We start from the raw sequence: 17,124 nt of genomic DNA, 5'->3' as shown, positions 1-17,124 counted from the left end.
ACATTGTTATATCACTGGACATACTGCAATTACAATGATATGACACAAAAATGTCTGTCAGAACAGCAGCACAGACTGACACTCTACCAACAGGAGGTATGATTGTTTTAATTTTGTATGTTACCAATGTGTTGACACATACATAAATGTTATTTATTGTCCTCCGAGGGGATATGATGAGAAGATACAGTATTTATTTTTTCACCATGGAAATTTGGTGTAAATCTTTTTTTGTGTGTCATGAATGGTGTTCATTCATTAATGATGATGTTAAGCATTTTTTTTCTACCTGACACCTGGATGTGACTTTGTTGGTGGTTTGTTATTTCTAGTCAAAGATGGGAAACCCGGCTTCAGAAAGTCTTGCCACATTATGTAAAAAATGACCCTTCAGTAAAAAAAAGCTGATTCTTATTAGCTCACCTCTTCAGACAGGTAGATGAGCTAAATAGTGAAATCACCTGTTTTAGGTGCACAGGTAAAACCAATCCGTGATAAGACGTTTACTTTCTGAAGCCAGGTTTCCCATCTCTGTTTCCAGTCCTGTGTTGTCATGTCTTTTTGGCAACTGCACACACTGGTAAGCACATCTGGCAATATTATCATTGTCATCGCCATCTACTTCCATGGACCACGTCACAGCACAGCACATCACATGATCACTGACTCTTTGGCATAGTTCCGACTGCGGTCATTCTCCCAGCTTGCTGCCTGTGTTGTCAAGCACAGTCTATTAATGCGAGCCAATATAGTCATCATTTTTCAATCATTAAAAGACACAGTGCCAGTGAGCTCTTGCTGTTTGTTTTCCTCTGGGGCACCGTGCAGAGAGAGGGTAGATGAGGATCGAATGGGTGCTGAGAGTGTGTTTTAGCCAGCTTAATGGCCAAATGGGGATTTTTCACCTGAGTCAGTGAAAGCCCTTCGGCAACACACACACACACACTCACACATATACACACATGTGCACACGCGCACACACACACATGCACAATCACACACACACACACACACACACTCTCTCTCTCTCTCTCTCTAATGTAGACACACACACACACACACCACATATACACTCACACACATACACACATGCATAATCACACACACACACACACACACACACACTCTCTGTCTTTCTCTCACACAGACACTCACACACACACACATACACACACACTCACACACACACAAACTTGTACGTATGAATGCACGAATACACATAGGAACACACACCAGCATCATCCAGCCATGCGCAAAACTGAAAGGAGGGCTCTTCATTTGAACAGTGATGAGCAAACCGCAGCTGCTGTTTACTTGTTACGAAGCGCAAGTCGGCAAGGCTTTTAAGAGGGCGGATCGGAGGGGGGGGGGGGGTGGCTGATCAGAGGGAGGGAGAGAAAGAGAGTGAGAAAGAAAGAAAGGGAGATGGAGAGAAAAAGAGTGAGCGAGAAAGAGAGAGGTAGATGGAAAGAAAGAGAGAGAGAAATGGAGAGAAAGAGAGGGAGATGGAGGGAGGGAGAGAGGGAAAGAAAGAGAGATGGAGAGAGAGAGAGAGAGAGGAAAATGGAGTGCACCCCACTGTCCAAACAATGGCCCCTGCTCCCCTAGATGACCCCTGCGGGCGATGTCCTCCTAAACAAACAAACCGACAGACTGCCTGTCGACCAAACCAGCGTTGTGCACCAGCAACACATTCCCAGCTGGTGAATTATGCTCAAAAGGAGGGTCACTTTGCTTGGTCTGCTTTGAAGGTGTGAGAAAGGACTGACAAAACATTTCACTAAAAGATTAGATAACATAAAACTGTGTAGAGTAGAAGGGAAAAAACATCTGTAAATACTTAGCATCACTCTGAAAGAGTCAGTACATTGTCTATTGTAAGGTAATAAAAGGATTAATGACACATAATGTGAAGCTAATTTGATACATACTTCCTACAGGCCAAGGCCCTACAGTATATGTAATACACATGTACTCTTACTGTTAAAAGAAACTTAGCAAAAACAATCACTAGTCACAATCTCTACACATCCAATGGCAATGCATTTACTGTAAATCCCCTGACTCCCTTACAAAGGTATACAAATTCAGTTTGATTCAACAGTAATTTGTAATGAGAACTGATGTCCCCTCAGTGCTTCGCCATCCACTGTATTATCAGAGTATAATTAACCAGACGCTTGGAGCTCATTTCACTTTTGGCAAGACAGTAACCCAATTACTCTTTATTAGGGAAAGGCAGGACAAGGACATCCACTGACAGTCATCAGATCACAGTCTGATTATTGCCACTGACATTAAACTCGACTGATATGCGTTGCCTTTTGTTTATGGGGAAAGGGAGCTTTTTATGGCCATTGTCGTCCAAAATGTTTTAGTGGAGTTTACTGTTCCCATGCGTAAGTCATGTCCTATCAGTTCAAACATTTTTTGGCCATTCTATTTACAAACAACCCCTTCAGTGCTTTTCTATTTTAATTGGATCCTCATGTGTTATTGCAGCGTCTGTGGCATGTTTTTTTAAAATGGCGGTCGAGCTGCGTCTGTTTATCATGAGTCCTGTAGAAGACTGTTTATAGCTGAGCGAGCCGTTATCCCCAAACAGAGCTTTAATATGTCCTGTACTTGTCTATAAAAGTGTTCATCCTTTGAAGTAACACACTGTTTATATGATTGGAACCTCTAAAAAGGCCCTACCAAATACCATTGCCCAGTGTTATGAATTGTGTGGCTACCATTGTAACTCTCCTTTTGTGATACCTAGATTCTGTTTGCCCTGAACAATCAGTACAGCCTTTCAAAATGTTATGGTAGCACCAGATAATCTTAAATAGCCAAATGTGTTGGGAAATAGACAGTCCTTGCACAAGAATATCCATAAACAGACAACTGGGGTTAGCTAAGTATCAGGGTCAGTTTTGTTTAAAAAAATGAAAGCTTTGGTACACATTCACTCTCAATCTCTGATATGACAATGCTAAACTTATGTCAAACAATGTCAAACGTATGTGCCCTTTGCAAAGCCGTGTTTATATAATGCAGTTGTGTCAGTCTAACAAAGAGTTCAGTTAAAATGTTATTAAGTGTAAGTGCAAACAGTTTAAACATTCAAAAAACCTATAGTGGGAAGGCATCAAATGTTGGCATTGTCACAGTCATCATTCTCATGTTTAAACATTTTATACAGTCGGCACAGATCTGTCAGATCTACAGCAAATCAAAATGAGATCCATCTATACCAAATCAAACTGTAATAGATTTTGCATCTGTCTATCCATCCATCCATCCATCCATCCCTCCATCCATCAATCCATCCATTCATCTCTCCCTCTTCTCTATCCATGGTGATTCAGCACTCCCGGGTGACATGGGCAGGCCATGTACACTCATTCAGCGGAGAGAGAGAGAGAGAGAGAGAGAGAGAGAGAGAGAGAGAGAGAGAGAGAGAGAGAGAGAGACAGCGAAGCTTGCGGGCTAAACAGCATATGTTATCGGATGGTGTCCCTTCCTTTGAAGACGTCTCCAGCTGTCACATAAACAGAGATGGATAAGGGAGAGAAGGAGAGCCCATCAGGAGACGAGAACAACTAGTGGGAGACCAAACACATCACACACACATACAGTACTGTATGGAGAAAGGAAACAATGAAGTGACAAAATAAAATCTGGAAAACATACAGAGAGAGAGAAAGAAAGACAAATAAAATGACAGATTTAATGACAAAAGATCGAGTGACTAATTTCACATCTGATAGAGCTCTATACTCGTACAGGAGACAATTCTGGAAGACATTCATTTGAGTGAGGACAAGTAACAAACTGAGAAACACAGAGAGAGAGAGAGAGAGAGAGAGAGAGAGAGTTACATGTCACTTCCTCATCTTCCAAAACCATCCCTGCACTGCTAAGCAACTTCTGTGTGACAAAAGTTATTTTCTGTCATTTCAGTTACCCAAAGCTTGAGAAAATGTTTTACCCATACCAGGGATCTCATTTGCATTCTACACACACAGTCAACCAGTACCACATATTCATGCCCAACACAAATACTGTAAATAGTTTGCATACTGCATACTGTGCATGTGTTGTTGTTGTTGTTCTTGTGGTGTCACTGTCACTGTCACTGTCAGTAAATGCACACTCAATTACCAATTTGTTATCCTACACCGAAGACGTCACAAACGTACTTCCTGGTAGTCTAGTTGTTGCACTTTGATACTGAAACCAAGCCATGTAAAATATGTCAGTGACACTGACTTTGTTAAATCAAACGTAAATCCGACCTAATCTCTGATTGTTGTCAATCTGCATGTCAAATAGTTGCTTCTTTAAATTACAAGGATAGACTGGAGGGCATGTTATAAACAAATGAGAACAAACATTCTGACATTCATTCACCACACTGACATAATGTCTGTGTGTAGCCTACCAGATGAGCCATAACTTCATGAATGTATAGCCAATACATCTCTACCATTTCGCCTACAGTTATCTCACATAGTGATTTGTTATAGATTTCCCAGCCCCCCCCCCCCCCCCAGTTGTGAGTCCAATCTCTTACGAAAAAAAGAACCATAGTAATACTGTAAGATTTTTAATACTGTAAGAAGCAGTTCTGTAGTACTATATAATATTTCTATTCTGTAATACCTCTATAATATCCTTGCCCTCTAGTATTCCTATAAGATTACTATGAGATACTATAAGAATAAAATATAAAATACATACACAGGTGCTTATGGTCATGTCACAACAGGCCCAATCAGCTGATATCATAGAGGAAATCCTGAAGCCAGGGAGCAGTATAGTTAAGTGAACTCGGAAAATGTCAACATGATTTGGACTTAATTTGTGCAGTTATTGTTGCTAAGACTACTAAATAATTATTCAAATAAACTGTGACAGTTTTAATAGGGTCACACTGGGATTACTGATGAATGGAGAAGTCAGCATGGCACAAAAAGGGTTAAATGAAAAAGTCTGCATGGGAGATCTAAGTTTAATTGTATGGCCAACGATGTTGATGTTGAGAATCACTATTCCTTGGTCTGTCCCCATATAAAAGAAGTACTTCTCAATAACATTACATTTACTTTGTGTCTTTTCTTTCCATATTTTTTCTGTCTTACACAAATCAGAAGGGAAGAAAATCAGAAGGGAAGAAACTCTGAATTTCGTCCACTAGGTGTCTCTCTACCCTCATTTAAGACAGGCACGAGTTCTCTTCGGTCTCACACGTAGGCACACACACACACGCACACACACACCATCACCATCACTGAGAATATATATCTGCACGTTTCATATTTCAAAACAATTTTCCTGCCTTTTTGCATGATGCATTGTTTGGCTCAGGCCTTGTTACCTTTTCTGACTAGTTGAAAGTCAAGGTGTTTTTTTAAAAATCTTTTTGTCCATGTGGTTTGCAGGAAAGGCATGGCCCATTCAACAAGATATATTTCCCCAGCTGTGTATGGAAATTACATTTAAACGAGTTCCATTTGTATTTTATTTCAGAACGTGCTTGTGGTGATGACACCTGGCCTGGGCTTTCAACCCAGAGAGGAGCAACAAAGTTAATTGAAATGCGGGGCCATTTTTTTATTTGTTGTATTTTGCTTTAGTATTTTGAATGGTTCACCACAGCTGACAAAGGTCTTTGCTGCTCAGTGCCCTCCCTAATATTGTTAAGTCTCTCTCTCCCTCTCTCACACCACACCACATATGCTACACACAGGAGGGGAAAAAAGAAACAGAGAAAGAGATTCTTCTGCACACAGGTGAGAGTGGGAGGGAGGGAGAGAGAGAGAGAGAGAGAGAGAGAGAGAGAGAGAGAGAAAGAAATAGCGGTGAGTAAGCATTCTCAGGCTAGGGACCAATTTCACTGCATCAACTGAGGTTTGCTTCATTCGAAAACTTGTCTGAGCTCATAGGTGGAGCAGTCGTGGACGTCCAAGGACTGCGCATTCAGCAGTAGCCTAGGCTACTTTTAGATTATCGCTACACTACATAAAGGCAGCATTGTTTCTATAGAGTGGGACCCTACCTTCTGCTTACTAGAAAGTCTGCTTGTTTACCGCGCCGCTGAGCACGTTGGATGCAGAATGTCGAAAATATTTGTCTTCTGCTTGTGGAACAGGTGAACTTTCTCTCAGCACTCATAATAGAAGATTGAGGATTACAGAAAACACTCCTGCAAATTACCTCTAATCAGGTACGTTTCATCATCCGCTTGAAAATATGAATAGCCTAGTAGCCTGGCTTTGTATACTGTACTTGTGATGTGAATTGCGTGGCCACTTTATGACTGAGTGAAATAGCTTACTAATGTATTAGTCGGTTTGAAATGAGCATACTCCTGACAAAGAAAAGTTAACACTTCATGAGACATTGGAAGGATTAGACTAAACTGAGAGTAGGCTATTTCTTGTGATTCGTCAGCATCAATCAAATTTGTTCTATTTACATTGTAAAGGTTGGAGCAACCTTGTGCGCGTAGTATTGTGCCAAATTAATCTGAATTACAGTTTACATTTTAGTCAACTTTTTCAACTTGCTTGCCCATTCTCCACCTGCGCAGGTGATAGATCATTGTGTATGGCACATTAAGTCCCGCCTCGAGTGAAGTGTCATTGGCCAAAGCTCCTCGTTCTGCATTCTGATTTGCTCATCTTTGTCATCTTTCGTTAGACAAGCCATTCTGACAACTTTTGCAGTAGGGAATTAAACTGTAAATGTAAATAATATTGCCATGTCCTCACCTCATAGACTGTACATTTCTGTAAATAAAGTATCCTTACAGTGGACGTGTGGAATGTAATAGTTATAGCCTATTTACAAATCGTATTAGGTAGCCTTTGCTTCAAAGGTAGAAACAGAAGTGGGGAATTGATTTTCATTCGGCTAATATGTGGTGTTATATTTGCTTTTCGAATTCCAAAGGGTGAACAATACTAAGGCCATGAATAGTTTTGTGTGTGGTGTTGATTCAGGGGATATAATCAGTAACTCCACAAACATCCATAGATTAGCAATACACCTCTATACAATCATTGATAGAGAACAGTAACAAGCTTAGACATGTAGTCTGAATGTTAAAGACATTCAGCTCAGCTATACCTAAATATGTGGATTGAGATGTTTTCTGTGGCATTTTCCTAATAAATTCTTTGGCGATAATCATTTTTCTATTTTAAAAGAAGTGTCATTTTACAAACAGAGTTACAGTTAACAGATATAAACTACAAACTACAGTAGCCTACACCAAACAGTAAATATTCAGCTCATGAGAGAATAAGAGATGGCAAAAATGATAAGAGCCAATAGACAGCAGTTATGATGTTACAATCAAATACTAAAGCATATCATCATCTGTCTGTGTGTGTGTGTGTGTGTGTGTGTGTGTGTGTGTGTGTGTGTGTGTGTGTGTGTGTGCGTGTGCGTGCATGTGTTGGGGAGGGGGGCTGGGTGCTTTCTGAATACATCATTTTTCCAAGGAGGTCTTGAATTGACAAGATCATCCATGACCACGCCTGGATAGTTGTGGGCCTGGTTTAAGGGCAGATTAGGATGGAGATAGCGAGAGACACCTGTGAATCAGAAGGCGGAGGCAAGGGTCATATCTTAATTCCAAGTAGATGAGATTATAGAAAAGATGTCATTCCAGAGGTGTCTGGTTGGGACACACTCCCTAAACATGTGCATTGTTGTGCCAAGGGTCTGATCTGGGCTGCTAGTCAGGGCTTGAGACTAATTTGATTTTATAAAACGTTTTTACAAGGCAGCGCATGCCCAATGTATTCGTTTGAAGTGTGTAAGTTGATGTGTAAGAATGATTTTAGGAGGCGCTATCTAAGTTTTCTAACGGTTGCTTTTAGAATATTGTTGAATCCTAACTTCAATTACTCCCATGTTTCCATCGCTATCGTGTGGGTGGATCTAATATCTAATTTGTGCAAGGGGAACGCACATCCCAGAGGGTTTAAAATAGGTGCTGGACTCAAAGAGCCTTAGATAAACATGAGAAAAGAGTCCACACACTAGAGCTCTGAGCAAGGGCACACTGATGTCTGAGGAAGGGCAAGTTGGTCTGAAATGTTACACTTGTGGTGATTAAACAATCGATTCCATTGGAGCTCCAGTGTGGACTCTTTTCTCATGTTTATCTATTGATCTAATATCTACTCACTGAATATTTTACACAAGTGGTGATGTCACTATTCATATTTCTCTACCTATGAGCTATGACACCATAAAAGTCTCCCACCAACTACCCATTGTAGTAGTAAAGGTGTACCCTCCAATGGGTTAGAAACAACACACACTGTGTTGTCCCTATCTGGACATAGAGATGTGTTAAAAACAACACACACTGTGTGGTCCCTATCTGGACATAGCGATGTGTTAAAAACAACACACACTGTGTGGTCCCTATCTGGACATAGAGATGTGTTAAAAACAACACACACTGTGTGGTCCCTATCTGGACATAGAAATGTGTTAAAAACAACACACATTGTGTGGTCCCTATCTGGACATAGAGATGTATTAAAAACAACACACACTGTGTGGTCCCTATCTGGACATAGCGATGTGTTAAAAACAACACACACTGTGTTGTCCCTATCTGGACATAGAGATGTGTTAAAAACAACACACACTGTGTGGTCCCTATCTGGACATAGCGATGTGTGTAAAAAAAAACAACACATTGTACACATTTAAAAAAAAAAAAACACACATTTGTATGGATGTGACGAGGGAAGCATATGCGTCTCACGTCAGAGCTTTACTTCTCCTGCAGGACATGAGCTAGCTTGGACTCCATTGATTTGGTTATGAAATAGTCTTCTGACATCAGCAGACTGACAAGCAATAAGGGACTGGGGCACGCCACCCAGAGCGCCTATGTGATATTGGCAGAGGTGGAAAAGTCCAGCTTCAGAAAGTCCAACCATGTGTTGGATCTACCTGTGCACTTTACTTAACACAGGTGATCTCACCAATCAGCTGATTTATCTGCCTGAAGAGTTGTGCTAATTAGAAGCAGCTGGTTTAAGTGAATGATTGGCACACTTATGTGGTATAGGACTTTTACTTTCTCCTCAGGATAGTGGGTAGTGAAGCAAGGGGCTCTTTACATGCGCACTCACTATGACATCAATGTAGAACACGGAGAAGTTATCTGATATCATATCATATTAATCTAGTCTTCTGTCAGCCAGGGTATCGGTAACCATTTAGGAAAAACAAAATGAGGGAATAATGTGATATGAGAATATAAAAGTTATTTAGGATCAACTTGTCAGCAGACTGACAAGGAGTGAGGGACAAGGGCCACACCACCAGAGCGTGTATGTAATATTAGTTTATCAGCAGAGAAGAAAAAGGTGAAGAATTGAGCATTGTTTACATATTACAGTCGTTTCCAGTATGTCCTCCAGCTTCGAGAGGAAAAATGTCATATTCAAATTTGTTATCACTATATCTGGATATGATAATAATGGCTGTGGATATGATGGATGTGTGGCTGTATGTTTAGTAAGGAGTGTGTATTGCATGCTGTGTCCCTGTTTTATGGGTTAGTTTGTGGTGCTACCTCTGTAACAGCTTTTAGATATTTTATTGTAGATATTTCTGTTGAGTTTTATCATGTGCATTAGTTTTTCTGTCCCACTGTTTTTTTTCCCCTCTGTCTTCCATGATGCTGTTGAAACCTCTCTCTTGTTCGCAAAATCAACATTCAAGGGTGAAACTATCCGATCAATGATTTATGAAATTCCAGGGATACATTTCTGAGTCAGAGCGCACCTGCAATGCCCAACTGGCCCCTACCCTGTAGTACGGTTTTTGTCTCTCTCCCATGCACGGAAAAACAAATATTTGATCAGGGCAGTTCTTTGTAATGGCGAAGACAGGTTTATGGTAAGAATATCATTAGTATGACTTTGGGATTGTCTTTTCACTGTTATTTTTAGTGTTGACATAGCATTCTATTCCAAGGGGTGTGTTAGTCAGGAGAGAGTGACGTTGAACACCAAACCCTCACCATATAGCCATGCCCAATTCATGATCACACTCATTCCTCTCCTCTTGTGTGTGCGTGTCTGTGTGTGTGTGCACGTGTGTTTGTGTGTAGGAAGATGGCAGCCATGGAGCCTTCGTTCACCAGTGTCCGCTTGCTGCTGTTGGTGGCTGTGGCCATCTCTCTCCCGGACTGCTGTGCTGCTAACAAGACAGTAGTAAACAACCTGCCGCAGGGCTGTGGCCCGAACGTGGACTCCCTTTACTACAACCTGTGCGACCTGAGCGCCGTTTGGGGCATCGTGGTGGAGGCCTTCGCCGGGGCCGGCGCCATCGGCTCACTGGTCCTCTTCATCGTCCTGCTGGCCAGCCTGCCCTTCCTGACGGACCCCGGGCAGCGGAGCTCAATGGGCCTCCACGCCGGCTTCCTGGTGTTCACGACGGGCCTGTTCTCCCTGTCGTTCGCCTTCATCGTTGGCCGCAACTTCTCCACGTGCGCTGCGCGCCGCTTCCTCTTCGGCGTGCTGTTCGCCGGCGGCTTCTCCTGCCTGGTGGCGCAGAACGTGCGGCTCAACCTGCTGGCACGGCGCGACGCCGGACCGCGCGGCTGGGTGCTCTGCCTGGGCGCCCTGGGCCTCTGGCTGGTGGAGGTCATCATCAACACCGAGTGGCTGATCATCACAGTGGTGCGGTACCCGACCAACACCACGATCGGCATCGGTAGCGGGCCAGCCAACGCCATCCCGTGCAACATCGCCAACGACGACTTCACCATGGCACTGATCTACGTCATGTGCCTGCTCCTGGCCACCGTGCTGACCGCGCTGCCCGCCTTCGCCGGCCGGCACAAGCAGTGGCGCGGGGAGGCGGCGTGCGTGCTGGCCACCGGCCTGCTCTCCATGGGCATCTGGGCGGCGTGGATCGCCATGTACGTCTACGGGAACGACCAGGCCGCCGGCGGCGGACCCTCGTGGGACGATCCCACGCTGGCTATCGCCCTGGTGGCCAACGCCTGGGTCTTCCTGCTGCTCCACACCATCCCGGCGGTGTGCGGCTTCGGCAACACCGAAGACGAGGACCTGCCGGGGTTCCGAGAGGACCTGTACCCGAGCCGTGGTGTGGGCTACGAGACCATCCTTAAGGAGCAGAGCTCGCAGAACATGTTCATGGAGAACAAGGCCTTCTCAATGGACGAGCCCAACTCAGGTAACAGTTCATTATCAAACACATGCTTTCTCTGTGTTTTCTCATTCACTCGAATGCCAGTTGTAATGAGAAAAGATGGTGGATGATAGCAACATTAAATGTGGAGATATGTTAGCATATTGTTGTAGCTCCCGTGGTTCTGTAGATACAAAGCCATGTTTAACATCATATCTATGTCATTATTCTCAACCTCTAATTGATTTAATAATGTAAAAAAGAGAATACCACACATGCACGGTATGATTTAGAGAAACCTTGAAAAGAAATTTCAGCTAAAGATAGTATGTTATGACTCACCCATTGCCTCACTATTTTGCCTTATCACTGTTAATATAGACCTATGTCAACAAAATACCATCAGATGGCCATTTGGAACCCTCAGCCACTCCAAAGTCAAACACCTCCAAGAATTCTAATGCCACAGTCTTATCACTCGTGCTAAACACAGCGAGTCACCGTGAGGAATTTGGGGGGGGGGGGGGGGGCTTGTTTGTTGAGGCTTTCTCGTGTTTAGAGGACAGTACAGGACGTGAGACTTGGCGGCGGGTGAGGGTTGGCTAAAAAAAAAGGGCACCAAAACATCCTGAAATCTGGGCGCAGGTTTCATGTGTCGCTGCTTAGCCTCCTGAATTTGATATGCTGATGTTGTAAAGGCACTCAAGGCCGGGTATCTGATCAGACGGCGGGAAGGCCAGTAAGAACACTGCGTTCCTGTGTGCCTACCCTTTCGCTGCCCACACCGCCACAGGCTGCCTTTGATGATGGGTTGGATGCCCGCCCCACACACACACACACACACTCTCTCCCTGTCTCTCTCCCTCTCTCTCTCCTTCTCTCTCTCTCTGTCTCTCTCTCCCTCTCTCTCTGCCTCTCTCTCTCCCTCTCTCTCTCTCTCTCTCTTTCTCTGTCTCTCTCTCGTTTTCTCTCTCTCTCACACACACACACAGTTGCATACAAATGGACACACCCTCACTTGCATACAAATGAACACATACGCAAATACAGGCAGAAAAGGTTAACCCCAGTCTTTTCATTACCAGTTAATGTTTTGTTGCAGTTCTGCCCAGTGATATTTTACCTACAAGAGTTTGCAGACAACAATACTTTGCTATACTTTGATGGAAGAAAAAGCAGAAGACAATTGATCGCATTGTGCTTCATATGAAAAATAGTTTTGTTCATAGTAGTAATTATTACCTCCGGGTTCAGATATTAATGGATGTACCATATTTTTGGCCCGAGTCCTACTTAAGAAAATCGTTTAATCTAGGGCAGTGGAGAGGGCTTCTGTAAAATAGCCTATATGAGGTTCAATTTTAATACCAGTTAATTTCTCTATTCGATGCCCTCACCCCTCAGAACCCCAGCAGAACCATAGATATTCATATCTATGAGCAGAACAATAACACATACGTACATACTTTTAGCTGCATTCTGTGTATAAAATGTGCTATACAAATAAAGCTTATTATTATTATTATTATTATTATTATTATTATTATTATTATAGAATCTTGTGCAATGATAAAGGTGGCCACTATAACCTCGGAACACACTCTCCCTGTTCCATACAGGGTGGCACATCTCTAGAGCTTACATCAGGCCTTGTGTTTGCATTGCTGCGTTGCTGTGGTGACCGAGGCGTGGCAACAGTATCATCACGGGTAGATATTTCACAGAGGGACTAGGCATTTCAGGCCCCCTCGGGGTCCTCAGCCATCTCCAGTGGCCCACGTCAGGTTTTTTATGATGGAAAAGCCGCAGTCAGGTCTGAGTGTCTATACTTTGCTGCCCGGTCTGTTTACAGTCGTCAACCCCCTCCCCCCAGGGTAAAGACTCAGCGAGCCTTGTAAAAAGGATGCTTACGAGAGAAATGGAGGACAGGTTGTCCTTACCTGTCTGATATACTCTGTGAGACTACCCAGCAGCCAAGCTATTTTCCTCAAGCAATTGGTAGCATTTTCAGTTTACATTTAGTTTATACCAAAAAAACATTGTACCTAACACAAGATGATAATAGCACAATCTACATTCTGCTTATGTTTATTTTGATGTTTGCTTAGCAGATGTTTTTATCCAGACCGACATAAAAACATTGAATGACAAACAAATGTGAACAGTCATATTGTTACATTGCCAACAATTAATACTTGACTGTGTTACTGTTTTTTTGTTAATTTGTTGTTGTTGATCTACTCTTGTATTGAATGCAGTTTCTGTGGCTGTTTTTTTTTCAGGCCACAAGCCAGTGTCCCCCTACAGCGGTTACAACGGTCAGCTACGCAGCTCTGTCTACCAGCCCACTGAGTTAGCCCTCATCAGCAAAGGAATCAACACTGTGAGTTTATGTGTGAGGCTTGGACAAGGTCTTTAAACTAACATTCATGATTCACCTCTTCTAAAATGTTCTGTCTATATGGACCCTAACTCAATGTAAAATGATGTAGCCCACTATATGATTGCTAACATAAATAACATTGACCTTCATTTATTGTTGTATTTCATGAGGAAAAACAGATGTCGGATTTGATATATTTTTGTATGTACCTGAAAAATGTGTACCTATGAATGGAATTTGGATATGTGTGATTGAAATTTGAACGTGTGCAGCGGTTGGGATTTGGATAAGTTTGTGTGTGTGTGTGTGTCTGTCTGTGTGTGTGTCTAACCCTAACAACCTAATGGCAACGTGCACCGGTCCTCCCCCCTTACCCCCCCCCACTTCCTATTAGAAATCAGAGGTGCAGTCATATGACATCCCTCGCGCCACAGCCACCCCCCCAGCCCAGAATGGGGGCAGTAGTCCCTCCAGCCACACATAGGAGGAAGCCAGCCAGGCCAGCAGCGTAGGTCCACGGGCAGTCCTCCGTCTCCCCAGAACCTTCCGGTCTTCCGTCTTCCCACACAGCCTGTCCACTGTCCACTAGCCATATCTGTTCCACGCTGCCCCTTCCATTCATTCACATGGATGACATTTTGCAGTCTAGTGCATGCATGAGAATCTGAATGGCTAAATAGTTAGCCGATCTAAATAACTAAAAAACGTAGTTCTGTAAAACAAATGCTGTAATATTTGTGCTAAACGTATTGATTATGTAGCTAGGTTTTATTGCTACAAACAATATAACCATCCAGACTGTAAACATGTTATCCATCATGCCTGCGAGCAGTAGTGAAGAATCATCAACGAATTCCATTCTAGAACTTTCCAGAACTAAGTTTTGGAGAGCTCTTTCACTCTTCAGCATCTGCTCTGGTTTCATGTTTACTCTCCTCCAAGTCAATTGGATTCTTTCTGACTTTCAGTCATCCGCCTGGTGTCTTTCCCTATGGGCCTGCATGTTTCTTCTTCTGTGTCTCCTTCTTCTCTCTCTCTCTCTCCTAATTCTTCCACAGTATATCTAATTTCATTCCTAGAATGTGTCTATGCAGGTCTCACAGCTTTCCTCCGTTATTTTCTGCCTCTTCAACTGGCCCGATAATCTCATAGGAGTCATAGATTTCCTTACAGTCACTTACCAGAAGGACATGTTCTCACAGCAGGGACAGTGGAGATAATCACTAATCACTTTTTTACATAAGTAAACCCATCAAACTGGGAAGTACTGAGTAGCATTGCATCCAATGAGAGATATTTGGCAGACCATTTCGATATCCAACTACTTACTCAGGTACAGTAGTAAAGATACATACAATGCATTCACCATTTACAGTTGATAGATCTTGCAAGCTGTGACAACATGACCTGGGTAGACTGTATGTTAAATGCATAAAAGGTTACAGATGCTTATGTTATGTCTTATGCCCATATGGATGACCTGAACTTATATTTTGACATTGTTTCTCTTTCCAGGGTAACGGATTACACAAGAAGGCCCAGTGGTAAACCCCTTCACAAGACCTACCATGAGATCTACTATTCATATTGCACATTTTAACCTCTGAATGCATCTCACTGTCATTTCTAGGTTGTTGTTTTTTCCTCCACAAAAGATTGACAAGACTTTATTTGTGGTGGCCAGATCAATGTTCAACCATTTCAGCTATCTCCACACACAAACACACACACACACAGAAAAAAAGATGTGGAATGCTTATCCCTTTATTGACCGCTCAGTCACGTTCCATGGAGAGGAACTCTGGTAAAGACTGAACCTGGTTGACCGCACAACACAACACTCACGTCCCCTGAATGAACCTATACAGACCTGAGAATACCAGGCCTGTTGCTGGATTCGAAGAGATAAGCCTCGCTATTCAACGAGCCCGCAGACACGCACTGGTGCTGCTGGTAAACGACTGCAGGGGGGTTTCGACAGATACCAGCCTCGGATGATAACGCGCACGTCTGGTGGGAACTCTGAAAGCTGTTGTCATTATTTCTTCTCCTGTCAAAACATTTACTCACAGACGGTGGACAGTGGAAAACACAATAGGACAATAGCACATTTACATGCACAGAACTGTGTGTAGAAGAACATGAGCACAAACACTAGAGCATAATGGACATCGAGGAGCTATACACGCATGATCCAAGTGCGGATCATACAGTAATTTAAACATTTGAAGCAATTGCTTGGCCTTATTCAACAGATCATATTCATTATTGTTTGAAGGAATATGTTAAAAATTACATTTCACTTACATGTATATATTGAGATCTAGATTTATTAAGAAATTGCATGCATGAGCAAGCTATTATTTGAACGCATGACCTTCCACAATCATGTAATTTCACTCCAAAATTTTACATTTCTGCACCACCATTAATATGAATGGAAGTAAGATCGAAAAGGTCATGAAGGATCTAATGTGTTACATTTTAAGTTTATTGAAAAATAAAAATCTTTTTACAAGTTCTTTGTTACCCGCCTTTTTCCATTTTAAGTATAGAAGGGTTCAGGTCCAAAAGCCTCTAAATGCCACCTACGTCAAAAATGAGATAAAGATGGTGAGTGGATGCTCTCCACACATAGTATACATTAATCAAATAATTTAACTTCAAAACTCACTAAATACCACTCTCTTCCTGGTCTGAAATATTGATTTATAGGCAAAAACCTATAGGAGCCTGATTTTAAATGCTCATTTAAAAGAAATGTGGTCAGACGGTTTTAGAGGGTTTTGCATCTGAACTCTTCGTATTGTTTTTGAGTTTTATATGTTGTTAATGTTGTGTTATTGTCAGTCTTTCAACCTTGAATATGCATCAACAGCGCACTCTTTCTATCCCTCCCTCTCTCTCTCTCTCTCTCTTTATCTTCCTGTATCTCTCCTTCCCTCCTCCTGTCATGTCTCCTCTCTCTGTTCTCGTCTGCGTTGGCAGTCTGTTGAGGATGTCTGGCCGAGGGGTCAGGATGAGGGCGATACCATATGAGGTGAAGTGATGTCCTCTTTACTCTCCGGTCGTCGGATCTGCCAGACCCGTGCCAGATCGGAGCCAGATCTGGCCCAGAATCTCTCTGCTATTTGCTTAAGGTCACTGTCCGCAGAAAAAGGAAGTGTGCGCCGAATGGAAAATAATCATCCCGCCTTTCCCCCTCCACCTCCTCCATGCCGACTGCAGTGCATTTGCATCCCCTACACTGATAAGATCACAGAGTTTTGCCCCAAAGGGGGGTGCCGTGAGTCAGACAGAACGCTAGAAAGTTCCACGCGGAAGTGCCGCTGTGAGTTACATCACACACAAAATTGACAACGCACACGAAACCCAAACACTAACCTCACACAGATTTATATGTTAAAAGACCAGTTGCCATAATCACACAACTAGAACTGAATTCTGGGAAGGGTGAGAGATAAATATGAAAAATGTTCATTAAGCTTGGAATTGAAAATGATCTTGTAGACAGTTTATTTCGATGCACTGGACCTCATTTTGCTTTTGTGTGTTTT

At 42.7% G+C, this 17,124-nt stretch overlaps 1 protein-coding gene across 1 annotated transcript; it reads left to right on the top strand.

Moving 5' to 3' along the window:
* Window positions 1-5,851: 5,851 nt before the first annotated feature.
* On the top strand, window positions 5,852-16,079 carry gprc5c (G protein-coupled receptor, class C, group 5, member C). Its single transcript, XM_076298063.1, has 5 exons — window positions 5,852-6,214; window positions 10,139-11,229; window positions 13,467-13,567; window positions 13,962-14,075; window positions 15,083-16,079. Exons 2-4 carry the CDS (start codon window positions 10,143-10,145, stop codon window positions 14,049-14,051), a joined length of 1,278 nt encoding a protein of 425 aa, XP_076154178.1. The 5' UTR covers window positions 5,852-6,214; window positions 10,139-10,142; the 3' UTR covers window positions 14,052-14,075; window positions 15,083-16,079.
* Window positions 16,080-17,124: the final 1,045 nt, after the last annotated feature.

This window comes from Alosa pseudoharengus, unplaced genomic scaffold (genome assembly GCF_046254945.1).
Source record: "Alosa pseudoharengus isolate Yale_2024_CS ecotype anadromous, Long Island Sound unplaced genomic scaffold, YU_APseudo_1.1 YU_APseudo_1.1_scf_21, whole genome shotgun sequence".
NCBI lineage: Eukaryota > Metazoa > Chordata > Actinopteri > Clupeiformes > Clupeidae > Alosa > Alosa pseudoharengus.
This window is presented reverse-complemented; position numbering and strand designations above follow the sequence as displayed.

Excerpts from the sequence above, each read along its gene's own strand:
- gprc5c (XM_076298063.1), top strand. The coding sequence starts at position 10,143 with ATGGCAGCCATGGAGCCTTCGTTCACCAGTGTCCGCTTGCTGCTGTTG. Across the intron at positions 11,230-13,466 it reads AATGGACGAGCCCAACTCAG|GCCACAAGCCAGTGTCCCCC; the intron begins GTAACAGTTCAT and ends TTTTTTTTTCAG. Across the intron at positions 13,568-13,961 it reads TCAGCAAAGGAATCAACACT|AAATCAGAGGTGCAGTCATA; the intron begins GTGAGTTTATGT and ends ACTTCCTATTAG.